At 43.1% G+C, this 18,858-nt stretch overlaps 1 protein-coding gene across 2 annotated transcripts in view; it reads right to left on the reverse strand.

Moving 5' to 3' along the window:
* The window catches only part of adck5 (aarF domain containing kinase 5), an 85,098-nt gene that overhangs the window by 46,260 nt on the left and 19,980 nt on the right, over window positions 1-18,858 (reverse strand). The window contains exons 2-6 of one of the 2 annotated variants that reach the window (XM_078230468.1): window positions 10,822-10,925; window positions 9,008-9,157; window positions 8,047-8,122; window positions 3,319-3,519; window positions 640-780 (exon numbers count right to left, since the gene is read on the reverse strand). In XM_078230468.1, coding sequence (XP_078086594.1) covers window positions 640-780; window positions 3,319-3,519; window positions 8,047-8,122; window positions 9,008-9,157; window positions 10,822-10,925 — 672 coding nt within the window. The remainder of the gene's footprint in view (window positions 1-639; window positions 781-3,318; window positions 3,520-8,046; window positions 8,123-9,007; window positions 9,158-10,821; window positions 10,926-18,858) is intronic. The other variant, XM_078230475.1, reaches the window with a different exon arrangement.

Here is an 18,858-nt window from a genome sequence, read left to right on the forward strand (position 1 = left end):
CCTCATTTTAAAACAATGAGCCCCGAATTGAAATTTTCAGCATTTTAAACAGAATTGACGGGATAAAGATTTTTTCCACTGGCAGAACTGTAGGAAAAAGGGTCAAAATTAGAGCCAGCACGTTTGGGAGGAAAGTTAGAAAACACTTGTGTGTGTATAAGGGTGGTAGAAGTGTGGAACTCTCCCACGTAAAGCTCAATGCCATCTCAATTAATAATTTAAAACCCACCCAAGCAGAGTAAACTTTTGCTAACCAGGATATAGAAGAAGCCAGGGCAGGTGGATGGTGTTTGGATACAGATCAGCTGTCTCTCTTTAAATAGAGGAGCATAGAATAACCATAGAATCCCTACAGTGCAGAAGGAGGCCATTGAGTCTGCACCGACTCTCCAAAAGAGCATCTTACCCAGGCCCACCTGCCTGCAACAGGCTTGTGGAACCGAATAGTTTTCTCCTGTTCCTATATGTGGACTGGTATTCTCAGTGATGACGACACACTTGAGAGGAGATAACAGGTGAAATTATTTGAAATTTGAAGCAGATTACAACATTTATTATTTTTGCATTAATTGATCAAACATCGATTTTGGAGTCTAAAATTAATTTGTGATACCCACTGCTGCTACCGACTGTACCTACTTTAACAGCCACAGATGTCCCGTCATGCAGTTCTGCCCTGTGGACCTGAGATAGACTGGCAGCTGCAAATGGCTTCTGGTTGAAGTATTTGAACAACTTATCCGGAGTGGTTTGAAAGTCTTCAAGGAACAATGCATCAACCTGGAAATGTCAGAAGAGAAGGTGACACGGTCTTTTTGTATACATTTAATGCAAGGAGTAGTTGGGAGTAATAGTTACTTTGTTTGTGATGAGGAAAATAAATCCTTATCCATCTTGTAAGGACTCCATCCCATTCTATCTCTTTGCCTCTGTTGCATCGATTCAATGCTGCCACTTTCCAAAATGGCACTGCTAATATGTCTTCCTTAATTGTGGTTTCCCACCCACCATGGTGGACAGGGTTCTCAACCCATGTCTGACCCATCTCCCACACCACTGCTTAATCCCATCCCTCCTTCCCAGAACCAGGATAGGGTCCCCCTATCTCACTTGTCACCCACCAGCCCCTGCATTCAAAGGATCATCCGCCATTTCTGTCAAACATAGAAACAAAGAACAAAGAATAGCACAGGAACAGGTCCTTTGGCCCTCCAGACTCATGCCAATTATGATGCCCTAACTAAATGAAAAAACCTTCTGTATCCTTCTATTCCCTCCCTATTCAGGTACCCATCCAGATGCCTCTTAAACATTGCTAATGTGCCTGCTTCCACCATCTCCTCTGGCAGGGCATAGAAAATAGAAGCAGGAATAAACCATTTGGCCCGTTGAGCCTGTTCTACCATTCATTTTGATCATGGCTGATCAAATTCAATACCCTGATCCCACCTTCCCTCATATGCCTTGATCCCTTTAGCCCCAAGAGCTAGATTCTTTTTAAAATCACAGTGTTTTGGCCTCAACTACTTTCTGTGGTTTCTCACCATCCTCTGAGTGAAGAAATCCATCCATCTCAAGACACTACCCACAATCCCATGTGCTTAACTTTACAAAGTTGTCTGCTTTGTGAAACTTTGGCGAAAGCCTTCTGAAAGTGTAAATAAACCACACCCACGGTTCACCTTAGTCACCTGTGCTAGTTACAGCCACAAACAATTCCAATAGATTCGTCAAGCATGATTTCCCCTTTGTAAATCCATGCTGACTTTGTCTGATTATACCACTGCTTTCCAAATGCTGAGCTTTGAAATCCTTGATAATAGACTCTAGCCCAGTACTGATGTTAGGCTCACTGGTCTATAGTTCACTGTTTTCTCTTTACCTCCCTTTTTGAATAGTGGGCTTACATTAGCTATTCTCCAATCTGTAGGAACCTGTCCAGAGTCCAAAGAATTTTGGAAAATTGACTATAAATGGATCTACTATTTCCAGGGCCGCTTCATTAAGTATTCTGGGATGAAATTTATCAGGCTGTGGAGATTTATCTGCCTTCAATCCCATCAATATTTCCAAAACCATTTCTCTACTAACTCCAACTCCAGCATGATGCCATCACCAAACATATTTTCTCCTCACTCCCAGTCAGCATTCAGCAGGGATACCCTGGTCCACTCCTCCATCACACTCAACACCTCGCCCACCTCCCATGGCACCTTCCCATGCAATCGCAGAAGGTGCGACACCTGTCCCTTTACCTCCTCCCTGCTCACCATCTAAGGACCCAAACACTCTTTTCAGGTGAAGCAGTGCTTCATGTGCACCTCCTTTAATCTAGTCTATTGCATTTGCTGCTCCCAATGCGGTTTACTCTACACTGGAGAGGCCAAACGCAGCGACCGCTTTGTAGAACACCTTCGGTCCATCCACAAGCAGGACCCAGACCTTCCTGTCGCTTGCCATTTCAACACATCACCCTGCTCCCATGATCACGTCTGTCCTTGGCCTGTTGCAATGTTCCAGTGAAGTCCAATGCAAACTGGAGGAACAGCACCTGATCATCTGATTAGGCACTTTACAGCCTTCCGGATGCAACATTGAGTTCAACAACTTCATAGCATGAACTCTCTCCTTCACCTTCATCCCATTTCCATTCATTTTCTTTTATTTCATCACATTTACTATTTACATTTCTTCCATCGTTTTTTTCAAATACATTCTGATCTCTTGATGGGCCGCTATCAGCACCCTTCTAAGCCATGATCACTGCCATTAACATTCCCTTTGTCTTTTTGTCTATGACATCTTTGTCAATTAGCTGCCCCCTCCCCCGCATTATAGTATAAATCTCCTCCTAGTTTCCTTGTCATCAGCTCTGACGAAGGGCCATCCAGACTCCAAATGTTAGCTCTGTTCTCTCGCCACAGATGCTGTCAGACCAGCTGAGATTTTCCAGCATTTTCTGTTTTTGCTCCAGAATATTACCCTGGGTCTCTGGATTACTAGTCCTGTGACAATATAACTATACCACCACATCTCCATTGTCTCCAACTTTATACCTTGACTTGGGGAAGTGACATGAATGGTTGCAGTTAGAAACAGAAATCGGCAGGTTGGTGCATTGGGATTCTATATGTTTTGAGGTCAGAGCTCAGGAATGTTTTGGTGCAGTCTGGACAGGATGCTGGATTCTGAAGCTGGCCTTGCTGTACCTACCCTGAGGGTGTCTAATACCAACTCTGCCAGCATGAAGTGCCAAGAGTTCCCAGTACTATTTTAGATGATAACATAATTCACAAAGAGAAACACAAACAGACGTACCTCCTTGTACCTCCTGTCAATGGCCTTGTCCTCTAGGATTCGCAGACTGTTGGTGTACTCTGGAGGGAGTAGGTGATTGAAGGCACACAGTCCCTGTCCCAGCTTGATGTACAAACCTGAGTTCTTGATGGCTCCCTCCACGATGAGGTCTGCCCCTCGCTGGTGGCAGTCAGACATTGTGTCGAGGAAGTCCTGGCTGTTCTGACAGGATCCAAGAAGAACACAACACCTTTAACAGATCACCACATGGTCTCTTATGGAATAAGTACCAAAATAAAACAAGCTTTTTGATCACTGATTTTTACATTTAACCTCCTTTATAAAATAAAACTTAAATCTTTGAAATGTTGAACATGACTTCACTGACATTGACACTTCATGTCAGCCTTGGTTCAATGGTAGCTCTCTCGGAGTCAGAAGGTAGGAGTTCAAATCCTCTAGAGCTTCGAGTACAGTCCAGGGCCACACTCTAATCCATACTGACAAATTGCTGTACCGTCGGAAGTGCTCCCTTTTAAATAAGACAGTAAGCCAAGGCTCTGTCCGCTTCCTCAGTTGGACAAAGAAGATTGGATTGTGTACTTGATCCAGTTAGGGACAAGTAACTTTTTGTTTAAAGCAGGCAAAGTTTGAAATCCCCAAATAGTTACTAAGAGAATAAAGCCATAAGATTCCGGAGTTTTAAACAAACAAAATAAACTTTATGATATAGATGAGAATGTGGGGGCGGGGGTGGGAGAAGTACATTTGCGGGTGACACGAAGATTGGCAAGATGGTTAATAGTAAAGAAGAAGGTATTAGGTTGCAGGGAGATATAGATGGGTTGTTCAGATGGGCAGATCAGTGGCAGATGGAATTTAACCCTAAAAAGTGAGAGATGATGCACTTTGGAAGGAGTAACAAGACAAGAGAATTCACAATGAATGACAGGATATTACAAAGTTCAGAGAACAGAGGAATCTTGGGGTGCTTGTCCACAGACCCCTGAAGGCAGCAGGACAGGTTAATTGGGTAGTTAAGACAACATATGGGACACTTGCTTTTATCAGAGGAACATAGGAATTAGGAGCAGAAGTTGGCAATTCAGTCCTTCGAGCCTGCTCTGCCATTCATTAGATCATGGCTGATCTCTCCCTGGTCTCAAATCCACCTCCCTATCCGTTTCACATATCCCTTTAACCCATTTTAAAAAAAAATCAGAAATATATCTATCTCCTTCTTGAAACCATTTAATGATTCAGACTCCACCATTTATATATAAAAATGCATCCTCACATCACACCTGGTGGCCGAGCTCTAATTTCAGGCTTAGGACCCTTGATCTGGATTCAGCCATCAGAAGAAATAGTTTCTCTCCATCTACCCCATCATATCACTTAATTATCTTATATTCCTCAATTAGATCTTCTATGCTCTAAAGAATAAATACAAGCCTACGCTATGTGATCTATACTCATAGTTAAACTCTGAGCCCCGTATTATTATGATGATCAGAACTGCATCGGATGGGTCATCTTCAATGGTCTAACTTCTTCAATTCTAAAGAGTTGGTACTCAGGAGAAAGTGGAGACATGAATCATAGAATTACAGCACAGAAGGATACCAATTAGCCCATCAAGCCCACATCAGCTCTCTGCAACATTGGTTTATCATAGAAATCATAGAAGCCCTACAGTACAGAAAGAGGCCATTCGGCCCATCGAGTCTGCACCGACCAGTCCTATTCCAGTCACAGTTGAATTTAGCTCCAACCAGGCTCACAAACTGTGCATTCTAGATCCTTATCACTCACTGCCTAATATAATGTCTGCTCTTTTACCAATCACCTTAAATCACTGTCCTCTGGTTCTCAAATCTTCCATGAATGGGACCAGTTTTTCCTCTATCAACTCTGCCACGACCCATCAAGACTTTGAGCACCTCGATAAAATCTCTCCTCAACCTTCTCTCAGGACAGCAGCTAGTTTCTCCAATTCAAGTTTCTGCCTCCACCACAGTACTGAAATGACTCTCAAAGTTACAGATGATACCTTTGTCTCAGTCACATAGTGTAAGTTTTCCCTCTTCATCCTTCTCGACCTGTCTGTGGCCTTTAGCACAATTGATATCATCCTCCAATACCTCTGCACCGTTGTCCAGTTAGGTGGGACTGCTCTCACCTGGATCCACCTATCCTAGGCCGAAAATCACTTGCAACGGCTTCTTTTCCCGCTCCCGCACCATTACCACTGCTGTCCTCCAAGGATCCATCCTTAGCCACCTCCTATTTCGCATCTACGTACTGATTCTTGGCATCCTAATCCAGCAACATCATCCAAAGGCACAGCATTAGTTTTCACGTGTAGACTAATGACAGCCAACTCCACCTCAGCAGTACTCTCTCTCTCGTCATCTACTGTTGATAAATATCAAACAGCTTATCTGACATCCAGTGCTGGAGGAGAACTTTCCTCCAATTACTGAAGCCATTGGTTTTGGACTCAGCTCCAAACTGTGTCCTAGGTACCAACTCCATTCCTTTCACAAGCAACAGTCCAAGATTAAGCCAGTCTGTTCGCAACCTTGATGTCACTGTTAGGAAACCAGAGTTTTAAAGGATTTATATTTGTAGAGATAAAGATTAGAAATAAGATATAGTTTTATGAGGAGGAATTTCTTCAGCCAGAGTGGTGAATCTGTGGAACTCTTTGCCGCAGAAGGCTGTGGAGGTCAGGTCAACAGAGATAGATAGGTTCTTGATTAATAAGGGGATCAGGGATTATGGGGATAAGGCAGGAGAATGGGGATGAGAAAAATATTAGCCATGATTGAATGGCGGAGTGGACTTGATGGGCCAAGTGACCTAGATCTGCTCCTATGTCTTATGGTTTTAGGTAGGTTTAATTTAATGTTCCTGTACTGGCAAATAAGCTATGATTAGTTTTCAGGCTGAGTAAACAATGTTTGTGTGTGTGGGGGTTTCATTTCAATATCCAGCTTAGACTCAATTGTCTTTTAGAATTTCGGAATACAGACTCCAGATGATTGCCTAGTAACCTGTGGTGGGAGCAGATTTTGTCTGGAAATCTGTAGAAAAATGGAAACTGGAAGAGAGATAGGATGGGTCTCTCAGGTCTGCTTGGTGCTGGAACCTTATAATGAAGTAATGGTTCAAACAGCCTGCTAGAGTTACACAGAAAACACTTGTAAGGAACTAGTGAAAGGTCCAGAGAACCACAGAACTGTAATAAGATTTCAGGAAGCCTGAAACTCAGTGTTCAGAGACTTTGGAGAACAGACTTCTATTCAGAGATCCAAGAAAAATTGGGTCAGATTGATGGGCGAGAACTACTAAAAGTAACGCCAGCAATTGTTCTATTACTGTCTGTGAACACATTGTACAGTAGCGACGAAGATCTCAAAAATCGTTAAGGCAGTGGAAGTCACAAAGAACTGGTCCATGCTCTGAGATTCTAAGGAGAAATCTACAAATATTGACTTAGGGTGCTGATGAGATGTTTGCAGCTTCAAATGTATTTTGTCATCCGCAGTAACCTTAAACCTATGTGTAAGTGTTCAGTTAAAGGAGGAGTAGAGCGTATTGTATTATAATTCATTTTTTAAACGTTCAATAAATATCTTCTTTGGCTGTTAAAAAATAATTAATGGTCCTGTGACTCCATTTCCTCTACATTTGATAAAACCAAAAAATAAACATAACTGTTATGATCTTTTGAGCTAGGGTCCCATTCTGGGATCCTCCTGTCCAGTTATGACACTAACCGGGATCGTAACAGTAACATTTGTTCCCAAGATAAGCTTCTAAATTCAAATTCATCCCATCACTTGCTGTTTATAGTGTATATTAATGATCTTGAGGTGAATGTGGAGAAGTATGATAAGTAAGTAAGAGATGACATGAAGATTGGTGATGTAGTAAGTAGCAAGGAGGAAAACCCTAGATTACAAGGCAATATAGATTGGCTGGTCAGATGGGCAGAACAGTGACAAATGGAATTTAATCCCGAAAAGTGTAAGGTGATGCATTTCGAGAGGACTAAAGACAAGGGAACACACAATGAAGGAGTAAGACACCAGGAAGTACAGAGGATCAGAGGGACCTTGGGGTGCATATCCAAAGATCCCTGAAGGCAGTCGGACATGTAAATAAGATGATTAAAAAGGTATGTGGGATACTTGCTTTTATTAGCCGAGGCAAAGGTTGTAAGAGCAGCGAGGTTCTGAAGTAGCTGAACAAAACACTCGTCGGGTCACAGCTAGAGTGCTGCATGCAGTTCCAGTTGCCACACTGTGGGAAGGATGTGATTGCACTAGAAAGTATGCAGAGGAGACACACTAGGACATTCCCTGAGCTGGAGCTTTTCAGTGATGAAGAAAGACTGGTTATGCTGGGGTTGTTTTCCTTAGAACAGAGAAGGCCAAGGAGGGACCTGGTTGATTATAAGGGACGAAGATATAAGATTATAGGGTAGATGAATAAACTATTCACCTTGGTAGAGGGGGGCCAATAAACAAGAGGCATAGATTTAAGGTCAGGGGCAGGAGATTTAGAGGGGGTTTGAGAAAGACCATTTTCACCAGTGGGAATCTGGAACTCTCTGCCTGAAAGGATCATTTCATTATGTTAAATATACTGTCCATTTTCTTCCCATCGGTTCAAATTTGTTGGCAAGCCTATTATGTGGCACAAACTCCATTAAACTAACATTGAAAATACAACGCTTACCTCATCCATTCCATGTAGTTTAACATTAATAGTCCACCAGTAATCTGTAGAGATTTTGATTCCAAAGTAAATAGATCTGGAAAGGCAATTATAGACCATTCAGATGAATTTGTCCGTTAACAAAATTACTTCATTCCTCCAGCACTCTCATTGAGATTATTCTGCATTGGGGTAATCATTGCCCTACTGCAATGTTTTAATGTTCTGCTAATGGTCCAAATTTCAATTATTAGAGAAATTTTGTTAAAAATGTTATAATCTCATGTACACAAGTTTGAAGTTAACATCCAGGTATAGCAAGTAATTAGCAAGGCAAATAATATGTTAGCCTTCTAGCCGTTAGTCAAGACCCAAGGCTTGAATTTTCAGAAAGGCGAATGCTTGGCACCCGCCATCTGAGAGTTGATGCGTAACCCAGCCACGTCAACCCCAACAGGCCCGCTGTCATTTTACACTCAGTCGAGCTTTATTGGTGCCTCATCCACAATCTTAAACGCTCACTAGCTCCACCACCAGTGCATAGTAGCAGCAATGTGTACCATCTATAAGGTTTACAGAAGCAGCTCACCAAGGCTATTTCCACAGCAGCATCTTCCAAACCCATGACCTCTATCACCTAGAAGGAAAAGGATAGCAGATGTATGGAAACACGGCACCCTGCAAGTCACACACCATCCTGACTTGAAAGCATATTGCTGTTCCTTCACTGCTGCTGATCAGAATTCTGGAACTCCCGAGTCGGTGTACCTGGAGATGCTGACTCATCACAACCTTCTCAAAGGCAATTAGGAATGAGCAATAAATGATGACCTCGCCACCAATGCTCACAGCCCATAAATGAAAAATTGATAATCCAGAGACAGTTGGGGGCTTCAGGAAAGGAACAGAAATATATGGGCTATTATGACAGCGAAGCAAGATCCAAAAACCAAACAACAAAAGGAAAAAACACATTACTCACCTACAGAAGCGACTAATACCTTCAACCAGAAGTCTCATTCTCCTGCGGTCACGGGCATCTGACAAACTAAATATGACACCAGCAGTCAGCGGGACGGTAAGCACTACCCCGAGGAGCAGCTTTTTATACAGGCCTCGTCGGCGAACGTAACTGCAGAGGGACAGAAGAAAGGCAAGATCTCAGCATTGTATAGTCTACACTTTATAGCAAAAGCTTTGCACCTTTTTTAAAAAAGCTCATGATGCAGCATAACTTGGTTTTCTCCTGGCTTCAGCAGTGTCGATCCATTTCCCAATGGCCAGGTATATGGAGAGAAGAAAAGATTCTCACACCACAGTCTGACAATAAGGAAGGAAGTCAAAATGCACGAGGGAGGTGATTCTCCCATTCTGCTGCGCTAATTTTTTAGGAGAATCCCGCGGCAACTGATGCGCGGAATTCACGCATGCGTTCCCGCCATGATAACATCTCCCAGTGCTGGATTTCTGGCGGCGTCTGCTCCTGGCTGGAAATCGGTGGGGGGGTAAGTATTTTACTTCTATTTTTAGTATAATTTAAATTAATGGGCCCAGGACTGAAATCTCTGGGCCCACTAGCCTCTCCTACCCTGCCAGAGTATTTCACTCCAGCGGGGTTTACATTAGCTCCCCACTTTCGGGGGGCTAGCGGCCCTACCCTGTTGGAATGAAGGATGTGGAGGGCATTGGCACCCTGGAAGTGCCAGCCTGGGCCCACTGGCACTGCCCAAGGAGCAAAGTGCCAATGCCCAGGGGGCACCTTAGCACTACCCATCAAGCATGGGCAATGCCAAGGGGCATTCAGGATCAGTGGGGGAAGGAGGGAGGCCAGTAATGGGGCAGGCGTTCGGGCCTTTGGGGCAGAGAGCCGTGTTGCGAGGTTGGCTAATAGTCGGGAGGCCATCAGTGCAAGGCCATTGCGCATGCACCGATTTCAACACTGACATATCGGCGCATGAGCAGTGGCCCTCTCTGCATGCCGATTTCAGCCTCTCCAGTGGGAATAGGCCGCCGTCCCCTGAAATTTAATGATATTCACGCTGGTGGCCTATGCAGTGCACAGAGTGTGGGAGATTCTTCTCTGAACTCCCACTGAAAAATACAGTATGAATTACTCCAATTTTCACACAAATTTGACACTTAGAATTTTTTTGGGAGAATTCTGCCCGAGCTTTTAGGCAGCAGTGCTGATGTACTCTTGGGGCTGGAGTACAACTGATGTGCAGCTGCTAATCAAGCCCGAGACTTTAAGAGTACGAGGTAATTGAAGCTACTTTTAAATGAACTGAGGTCAAGCCAGTCCAACTAATTAGCAATTTTGACAACTGTATCCAGCCCTACGTTAAGTCTCATTAACCCATCACTCATACCCTGTTGACTATTATTGGCTCCCAATGCACTGAATTCAAAAATGTCATCCTCATTTTCAAAACCATCCATGGATAAACTTTCCTATTTCCCAACCCCTGCCCTGTAAGAGCTAGATGCTTCCAAAATAAAAACTATGACTCAATTTCAATCCCCACTGGAAAACTGGAGAAAATATTTCTAATTAGTCTTGGGTTTTTAAACCCGATTTCTCAGTCTCCTGCAGGAGATTGGACAGCTCTGGGTAGGAGGAAATCCCATTATTGGAATGCACAAGGCTAACATTTTCCTACATTTAACAGGTTGATGAGTTAATTTGGGGAGAACACAAATGCTGAAGGAGTTGGTGAGATTCAAGGCCACAATGGCCTCTACCCCGCAAGATAATAAGTCGGCCGAAAGTGCACAAACTCCTGCATAATAACATACCTCATGGGCTGAGAACTAAGTTGCCGTCTGAAGATGGCAGAGGGGATCAGTGGTACTTGCCTCGTCCTCTGCAATAAGGTCCAGTGATGTCTACACAACCACACCTAACAAATTATAAAAAATAAATAAGAATGCAAGAAACATGAGAGTTGAGGAAAAAAAACCATCGAAATTAGATGGCTAATTACTGACATACAATTTTAGGTTGTTCAAAGTGATAATTGTAGTAAGATTGTTTTCTTATGAAGCTATCAAGAGACTCATTTGGCCCAACTATTACTGCTGATTAATAACACACATATACATAGGTACAATCATCATGCTGACTTCTACCAACCATACTGCTCTCCTATACTCCCTTGTGACATTCTGTAATGTGGCCAGTACTATTTCCCCAGTTCCACATTAACCCGTATAGCCTAATACCACACAGCCATCCCAAGTTTTTACCCAAATATTTTCATAATATTTACATGCTACCCCTTCTCCTCCCCGCATTGAGTCTCTGACTTTACCGACTCAGTCTGGAGACTTTACAACGCTTCCAGATCTAATTGTTTTCAGGTTTGGAGCAGTGGTAGCCTCAACTTCTTTGGGCTGACTTTGGTGGTCTAGAGTTGAAGGTGTGGCAATTGGTATTTCAATTATTTGAGTTTCAACATTTAGTTTGTTTCTGGAGCTCTTCAGTGATTTATTTTTTGTGTCAATAATGTCTTGCGTGGCCAGATACAATGGAGTTATCTCCTCTGCTTCCAGAGTGAACGTTCGGTTCCATTCACGTGGACTCAGGTTTTCTTTATGCGATGGGCCCGCCATGTTATTCCTGGAAGTTGATGGTTTACCTTTCTTATCTTTGTTCATTCCTCATCCTTGAGCTGCAATTTGGCTTCTAATGCTGCACTCTTGTTTCTTCCCCGGGTTTTGTCTTGGTGAGCTGGTGGTTGTTTCATTCCTGCTCCAGGATCAAATTTATGTTGTGCATGTGAGCTTGAAGCCCCAGCTTTGTTGTTAAATCTTTTCCTTGACCTATGACAGCAGCACTTTGACTCTGAAGTTCAGATTTAACCTTCTGCTGCTCCTGCTCCATATCTTCTGCTTTAAGAATGTTGGTGCCCATCTGGAGGTTTCGCTGGTCTGACCAAAGAGTATTTCCTGCTGTCTGTAAAGGAACTGGAATAACTGTGTCTGCAAAGAGTGAAGACAATTCTAAACAGAAGTCCCAGTTGAGATATCAGTGTCCCCGGCAGTTGTAGTGAAGGCACTGGCGCCACGGTGGCACAGTGGTTAGTACTGCTGCCTCACAGCGCCAGGGACCTGGGTTCGATTCCCGGCTTGGGTCACTGTCTGTGTGCAGTTTGCACATTCTCCCCGTGTCTGCGTGGGTTTCCTTGGGGTGCTCTGGTTTTCTCCCACAGTCCAAAAGATGTGCTGGTTAGGTACATTGGCCATGTTAAATTCTCCTTCAGTGTACCTGAACAGGCGCCGGAGTGTGGCAACTAGGGGATTTTCACAGTAACTTCATTGCAGTGTTAATGTAAGCCTACTTGTGACACTAATAAATAAACTTAAACACAGGACTGCTGGACACTGCTCACACTTGAGGTCTTTTGGCACCACAGTGCTGACATGGTCTGCCACCATCTTGCGTTTAGCTTGGGTATCGCTGATTTAACTTCACCAAGCAAAATAGACTGATTTTGCTGGTAGACTTCCAATTACCTGGCGATTCAGATGGTTTTTTTCCAAAGTCAGATCTGCCTTAGAGTGGAGCATCATCAGCCACTCCTACTACTGTCAGTCTCTCATGAGCTTTGACTTAAGGTCATCATAGTTACAATCTTCAGCCAATTTGCACAACGTATTTATGAAAGAGTCTACGGGTTCCCCATGCTTTTGGACTCATTAAATTTTGCTCATTGTAAAATGTTATTGTTTCTCAGGTTAAACTAAGTGTCAAAGTGACCTCTTCAAAGTTATCAGAAGATTAATTTATTCCTTGTCTGACAATTATGTTGACAGCTATTGGAATTACTGGATATAATATGGATATGGGGGGGGGGGGGGGGGGGGGGGGAAGAGGAGGCGGAATCAGGATATTGAATTTGATGACCAGCCATGGTCAAAATGAATGGCGGAGCAGGCTCGAAGGGCCGAATGACCTACTCCTGCTTCTAGTTTCCAAGAGGTTTGTATGATTGAACAATAACTGTTCATTAAAACATAACTATATAATACACATACACATAAAGGACACAGATCTGACCAGATGTGATCTTCATGCCGACCTCTGTTACATTCTACTACTCCCACTCCTGTTTCTACCGCTGTACATTAACCCTTACAGTCCTGAACGCCTTAATGTGACAACCATTTATACTTACAGAAATTCTCCTACGGCTAGGGAAACACAATGGACCAAGCCAGTTAGCAAATGTCTCCATTGCTTTCCCCAAGTCATTAAAAGAAAGACCGAATCAGAAGTTTGTGGATTTAAGCCCCAATTAAGACTTGAGCCCATAATCGAGGCTGACACTCCAGTGCAGTGCCCAGGGTGTACTGCACCGTCTTTCAGATAAAACAAAGAACAAAGAAAATTACAGCACAGGAACAGGCCTTTCGGCCCTTCAAGCCTGCACCGACCATGCTGCCCGACTTAACTAAAACCCCCTACCCTTCCAGGGACCATATCCCTCTATTCCCATCCTATTCATGTATTTGTCAAGACGCCCCTTAAAAGTCACTACCGTATCCGCTTCCACTACCTCCCCCAGCAATGAGTTTCAGGCACCCACTACTCGCTGTGTAAAAAACATTGAACTGGAGGCCAAAGTTCCCTCTTGTGACGCATGAGAAAGCTCCCGCAGCCACTAATTTCTCTGAAGAGCAGAGGAATTCGCTCCAGTGTCCTATTTACCCCTCAACCAACAACATCAGTCAATCATGTTGTCTGGCTATTATTATGTGGCTGTTTGTGGGTCTTTGCTGTGTCGAAACAGGCAGCTGTGTTTTCCACTTTCCAATCGAGACTTTACTTCAAAAGTACTTAATTGTCACAAAGCACTTTAGGATGTCCTGAGGTTGTGAAAGGCAATAGTTAAATGCAAGTTGTTCTTTAATAAGTCAACCTAGCAGCAGTACCAGTCACTGAAGGAAACCTTTTCACCGTTTGACAAAATCAGTAAAACAGAAGCAGAGACCTGACTCGTCTTCAGTCCTGCTGCTCAGAATTGTAAATTCTTAGTGCTTTTGCACTGTCACTGGTGTGGAGCATTCAGAGCTCACTGTACTTCACCACATCTTCTGCTGTTCCCATCAATGTCAACTCCAGATTAATAGGTTTTATTTACAGTCCACTGAGAGCTGCTTTGATTATCAAACCTTTTTGTGAGTTAAATAATCTGTCAATTCAGAAAGCAGCTATTGATGTTGAACAACTTGCTCTCTTTTTTACAGCAAAGCAATTTGTACAGCCCTGGACCCAAGTTCCCTGCTTTAATACCCCCGCCCCACACTCTGGCGCCCTATGTCCTTGGCCTTTTGTCCTGGCGTGAGCTTCAGGAACACTATCTCATCTTTCTCTGGGCTATCTGCAGCACCTTTGGACTGAGTGCTCCCTTCAGTGATAAGAACACAAAGTTCTGGAAACAAGCAATAGGTCAGGCTGCACCCGTGGAGGAGAAAGGTCAGTGTTTTCAGATCACATTAACTTTGACTAAGGCTCAGGAGACTTCCTCCCTCCACAGGTGCTGTCTGACTTGTTGCAGCATTTCCAGACCTTTGGTTTTTTAAATTGAGATTGCAGTGTGAACCAGACATACAATGCACTGCAGCAACTCATCAACGTTTCTTTGACAGCACTTACTGGTAATAGTAGCATAGTATTTTGTTGTTAGACCAGTAATCCAGAAACCTGAACTAATGATTCACAGACAAGAGTTCAAATCCCAGCTTGCACATCTGGAATAAAAAGTTAGCATAGTGTCTATAAAACTACAGGTCTGTTGTAAAAGCCCATCTGACTCACTAACATTCTTCATGGAAGAAAATTTCTCACCATTACTCAGTCTGGCCCCCATGTCACCCCAGAGCCACTGCAATCTGAATTAAGCTCAACTGCTCTTTGAAATGGCCTAGTTGAGGACAATGAATGCTGACCTTGCCAGCAAACACCCAACCAAACATCTTATGAGTGAATTTTTAAAAAACCTCCCACCTTCACCACAGAATGTGCAGCAGTTCAATAAGGAGGAGGTTTTCTGAATAACTGGGATGGTTAAAGTTTATTTATTAGTGTCACAAGTAGGTTTACATCAACACTGCAATGAAGTTACTGTGGAAAATCCCCTCGTCGCCAGACTCCGGCGCCTGTTTGGGTACACTGAGGGAGAATTTAGCATGGCCAATGCACCTAACCAGCACTTCTGGACTGTGGGAGGAAACAGGATCACCCGGAGGAAACGCATGCAGGCATGCGGAGAATGTGCAGTCTCCGCACAGACAGTGACCCAAGCTGGGAATTGAAGCCAGGGACAGGGCCCAGGTCCCTGGCGCTGTGAGGCAGCAGTGTTAACCACCGTGCGATGGGTGTTAAATGCCCCACTGAGAGAGAAATAGGCTGTGACTGGAGGAGTTCCCCTGCAGAAATCTTCAAACTCTGACTGTCTTACCAGTATTTTCAACAATTGTTTTGCAGGCCATAATAAAGAGGCTTCGCAGGCCAGGTCACAGGTTAGAGAAGCCAGATTTAGATGACACCGTGCAACAAGCATCTATTAAACTATTAGGAATCTACATTCAAAGTGATCTCAAATGGGATTACCAAGTTTGTGAAGTGCTTGATAGAGCAAATATAATACTTAATGTGCTACATCTTATAGAAAAGGATAGAAGTAGACCCTGAGTGAAAGTACTAAACTGGGGGAAGGCTAACTATGACAGTATTAGGCAGGAGCTAGGGAACGTAGACTGGGGGTGGCTGTTTGAGGGTAAATTCACATCCGATATATGGGAGTCTTTTAAAAATCAGTTGTTAACAATTCAGGACAAGTATGTCCCTGCAAAAGTGAAGGATAAAGGTAGTAAGATTCGGGAACCTTGGGAGGACGAGAGAGATTGTGAGCTTAGTGAAAAAGAAGGCAGCGGCATACATAAATTTCAAGAAATTGAAACAGATAAGGCTTTTGAGGAATGCAAAGACAGCAGGAAAGAGCTTAAACACGGACTTAGGAGGGCAAAGAGGGGCCATGAAATGTCCTTGGCAGGCAGGAATGAGGAGAATCCGAAGGCTTTTTGTGTGTATGAGGAAAAGGGTAGCTAAGGAAAGGGTAGGTCCATTCAAGGACAATGGAAGGAGTTTGTGAGTGGAGCCAGATGAGGTCCTTAACGAGTACTTTGCATCAGTATTCACAAGGGAGAAGGATGTGGTGAATGGCAAGTGTAGAAAGGAGGATGTTGACATTCTAGGGCATGTTGAAATAAAAAGGGAGGAGGTATTGGAGGTGTTGAAAAACATTAAAGTAGACAAGTCACCAGAACCAGATAGGGTCTACCCCAGAATACTGTGAGGGGCAAGGGAAGAAATTGCTGGGGCTTGGCCAAAATCTTTGTTTCCTCTTTAGTCACGGGCGAGATACCAGAGGATTGGAGAGTAGCTAACATTCTCTCTTCTGCCCTTCTTAAACAGAGGAACAATCTGGGAAATTACAAGTCTGTGAGGCTTACATCAATGGTGGGAAGTTATTGGAGAAGATTCTTAGGGACAGGATGTACTCACATCTGAAAGAGTTTATTAGTGATAGGCAGCATGGTTTTGTGAAGGGGAGGTCGTGTTCCACAAACTTGATTGAGTTCTTTGAGGAAGTGACAAGAAAAATTGACCAGGGCAGGGCAGTGGATGCTTGTATACATGGAATTTTGTAAAGCCTTCGACAAGGTTCCTCATGACAGGCTCTTATAGAAGGTGAAGGTGAAGTTATATGGGATCTGAGGTGAGCTGGTAATTTCGATACAAAACTGGCTTGGGCACGGAAAGCAGAGAGTAGCAGTGGAAGGGTACTTTTCTAACTGGAGGTCTATGGCAAGCGGTGTTCCACAAGGATGAGTGCTGGGGCCTCAGTTGCTTGTAATATACATAAATAAATGATTTGGAAGAAAATGTAGGTAGTCCGATTAGTAAATTTGCAGATGATACAGAAATGTGGAGAGTAACGGATAGTGAGGATTGTCAGAGTTATCCTCTGACAAATATAATCTGACTATCCTCTGACAGGATATAAATCAGCTGGAGACCTGGGCCGAAAGATGGCAGATGGAATTTAATCCAGACAAATGTGAGGTGATGCAATTTGGAAGGTCTACTGCAGAAGGGAAGTATACAGTGACTGGTACCGCCCTTAAAAATATTAGCATACAGAGAGATCTAGGCGTGCAGAATCACAGTTCCCTGAAGGCGGCAACTCAGGTGGACAAGATGGTCAAGAAGGCGTGTGGCATGCTGACCTTCATAAGTCGGGGCGTTGAGTATAGGAATTGGAAAATCATGTTGCAGCTGTATAAGACTTTGGTTAGGCTGCATTTGAACTATCGTGTACAATTCTGGTCGTCACACTACTGGAAGGATGTTGATGCACTGGAAAGGGTGACGAAGAGATTTACCAGAATGTTGCCTCGTTTGGAGGATATGGACAATGAAGGCATCGGAGAATGAGTGGGGATCTGATAGAGGTTTGTAAGATTATGACAGGCTTGGATAGAGTGGATCATCAGAGACTTTTTCCCAGGGTCGAATGGTTAATTACTCGGGGGCATAGGTTGAAAGTGAGAGGGGGAAAGTTGAAAAGAGATACAAAGGGAAAGTTTTTCCATAAAGAGGGTGGTGAATTCTTGGAATGCGCTGCCAGAGGAGGTGGTGGAAGCAGATTCTATAACAATGCTCAAGAGGCATCTTGATAGATACATGAATAGGCAGGGAACAGAGGGATATGGACCACGTAGTGGCAAGAAAATATTAGATGCGAGAGGCATCTGTGTTGGCACAGACGTGGTGGGCCGAAGCGCCTCTTCTTGTGCTGTCCTGTTCTTTGTATCTCAAATTGATATATTCACTGCATTTAATAGTTATGCTGGACCCATTTGCTGAACACGCAGTATCAGTTTGGAATGTTGGTCTTACTGAAGAGTATGCGAACAAGCTGGAAAGTATTCAGAAACAAGCACCGAAACCAATTCTAGGTAAGAGATATCAGAGCCACTCTGACAAAAACCAAACTACTGAATAACTGTTCCCTTGCTTAAAGGTAGAAAATGCTCAAATCCCACTTCCTATTGCCACTATGTCTTGCCACAACCACACAAAACTAAATTTGTAATGGAACTGAGAAAAGACATCATTCTGCAAATAAGATATATATTACGAGACAAATCCTGTACGTTATAAAACTCATGAATTTCTTGTAAATGTTTGAGAAGTTAATGAACTCCACCTGACAAATAATCTACAGATATTTTGGACATTTAGACAAAATAGTGTTCAGTAGATCTTCCATTTTTCTATAATGAGATGTACATTTTGCAGCATATTTGCAATTATTTGTACAGTGAAATGTTCACAATTGCATAATTCTTTTATTATTTTATACTTCATTTTCATTTTACCAATTGTTTATAACTATGTTTTGAATTATGATTACTTGTTTTATTTGTCATTACAATTTGGCACCTGGCACCATGATGATTTTTCAATAAACTTATCAATGTTTATGTGAAGAAATATTCACCAATTTCATTCCTGAAAGGTCTGCCTTCAATGTTTCATCTCCCGTTAGGCTCATTCATCCTTTGTTTTTCCCTTCATGAGGAATGAAATAGACCTAAAATTTCACAAGCATTCACTCCCAATGCTGATTTAGATAACGAGATTTAAGAACATAGGAAATAGGGAGAATTGGCTATTCAGTCCATTGAGTTTGCTCAGCAATTCAAGCAGATCTTGGCTGATCATCAATCTCTGGGTGTACAGATACACAGGTCACTGAAAGT

Source organism: Mustelus asterias, chromosome 2 (assembly GCF_964213995.1).
Source record: "Mustelus asterias chromosome 2, sMusAst1.hap1.1, whole genome shotgun sequence".
Classification (NCBI taxonomy): Eukaryota; Metazoa; Chordata; class Chondrichthyes; order Carcharhiniformes; family Triakidae; genus Mustelus; species Mustelus asterias.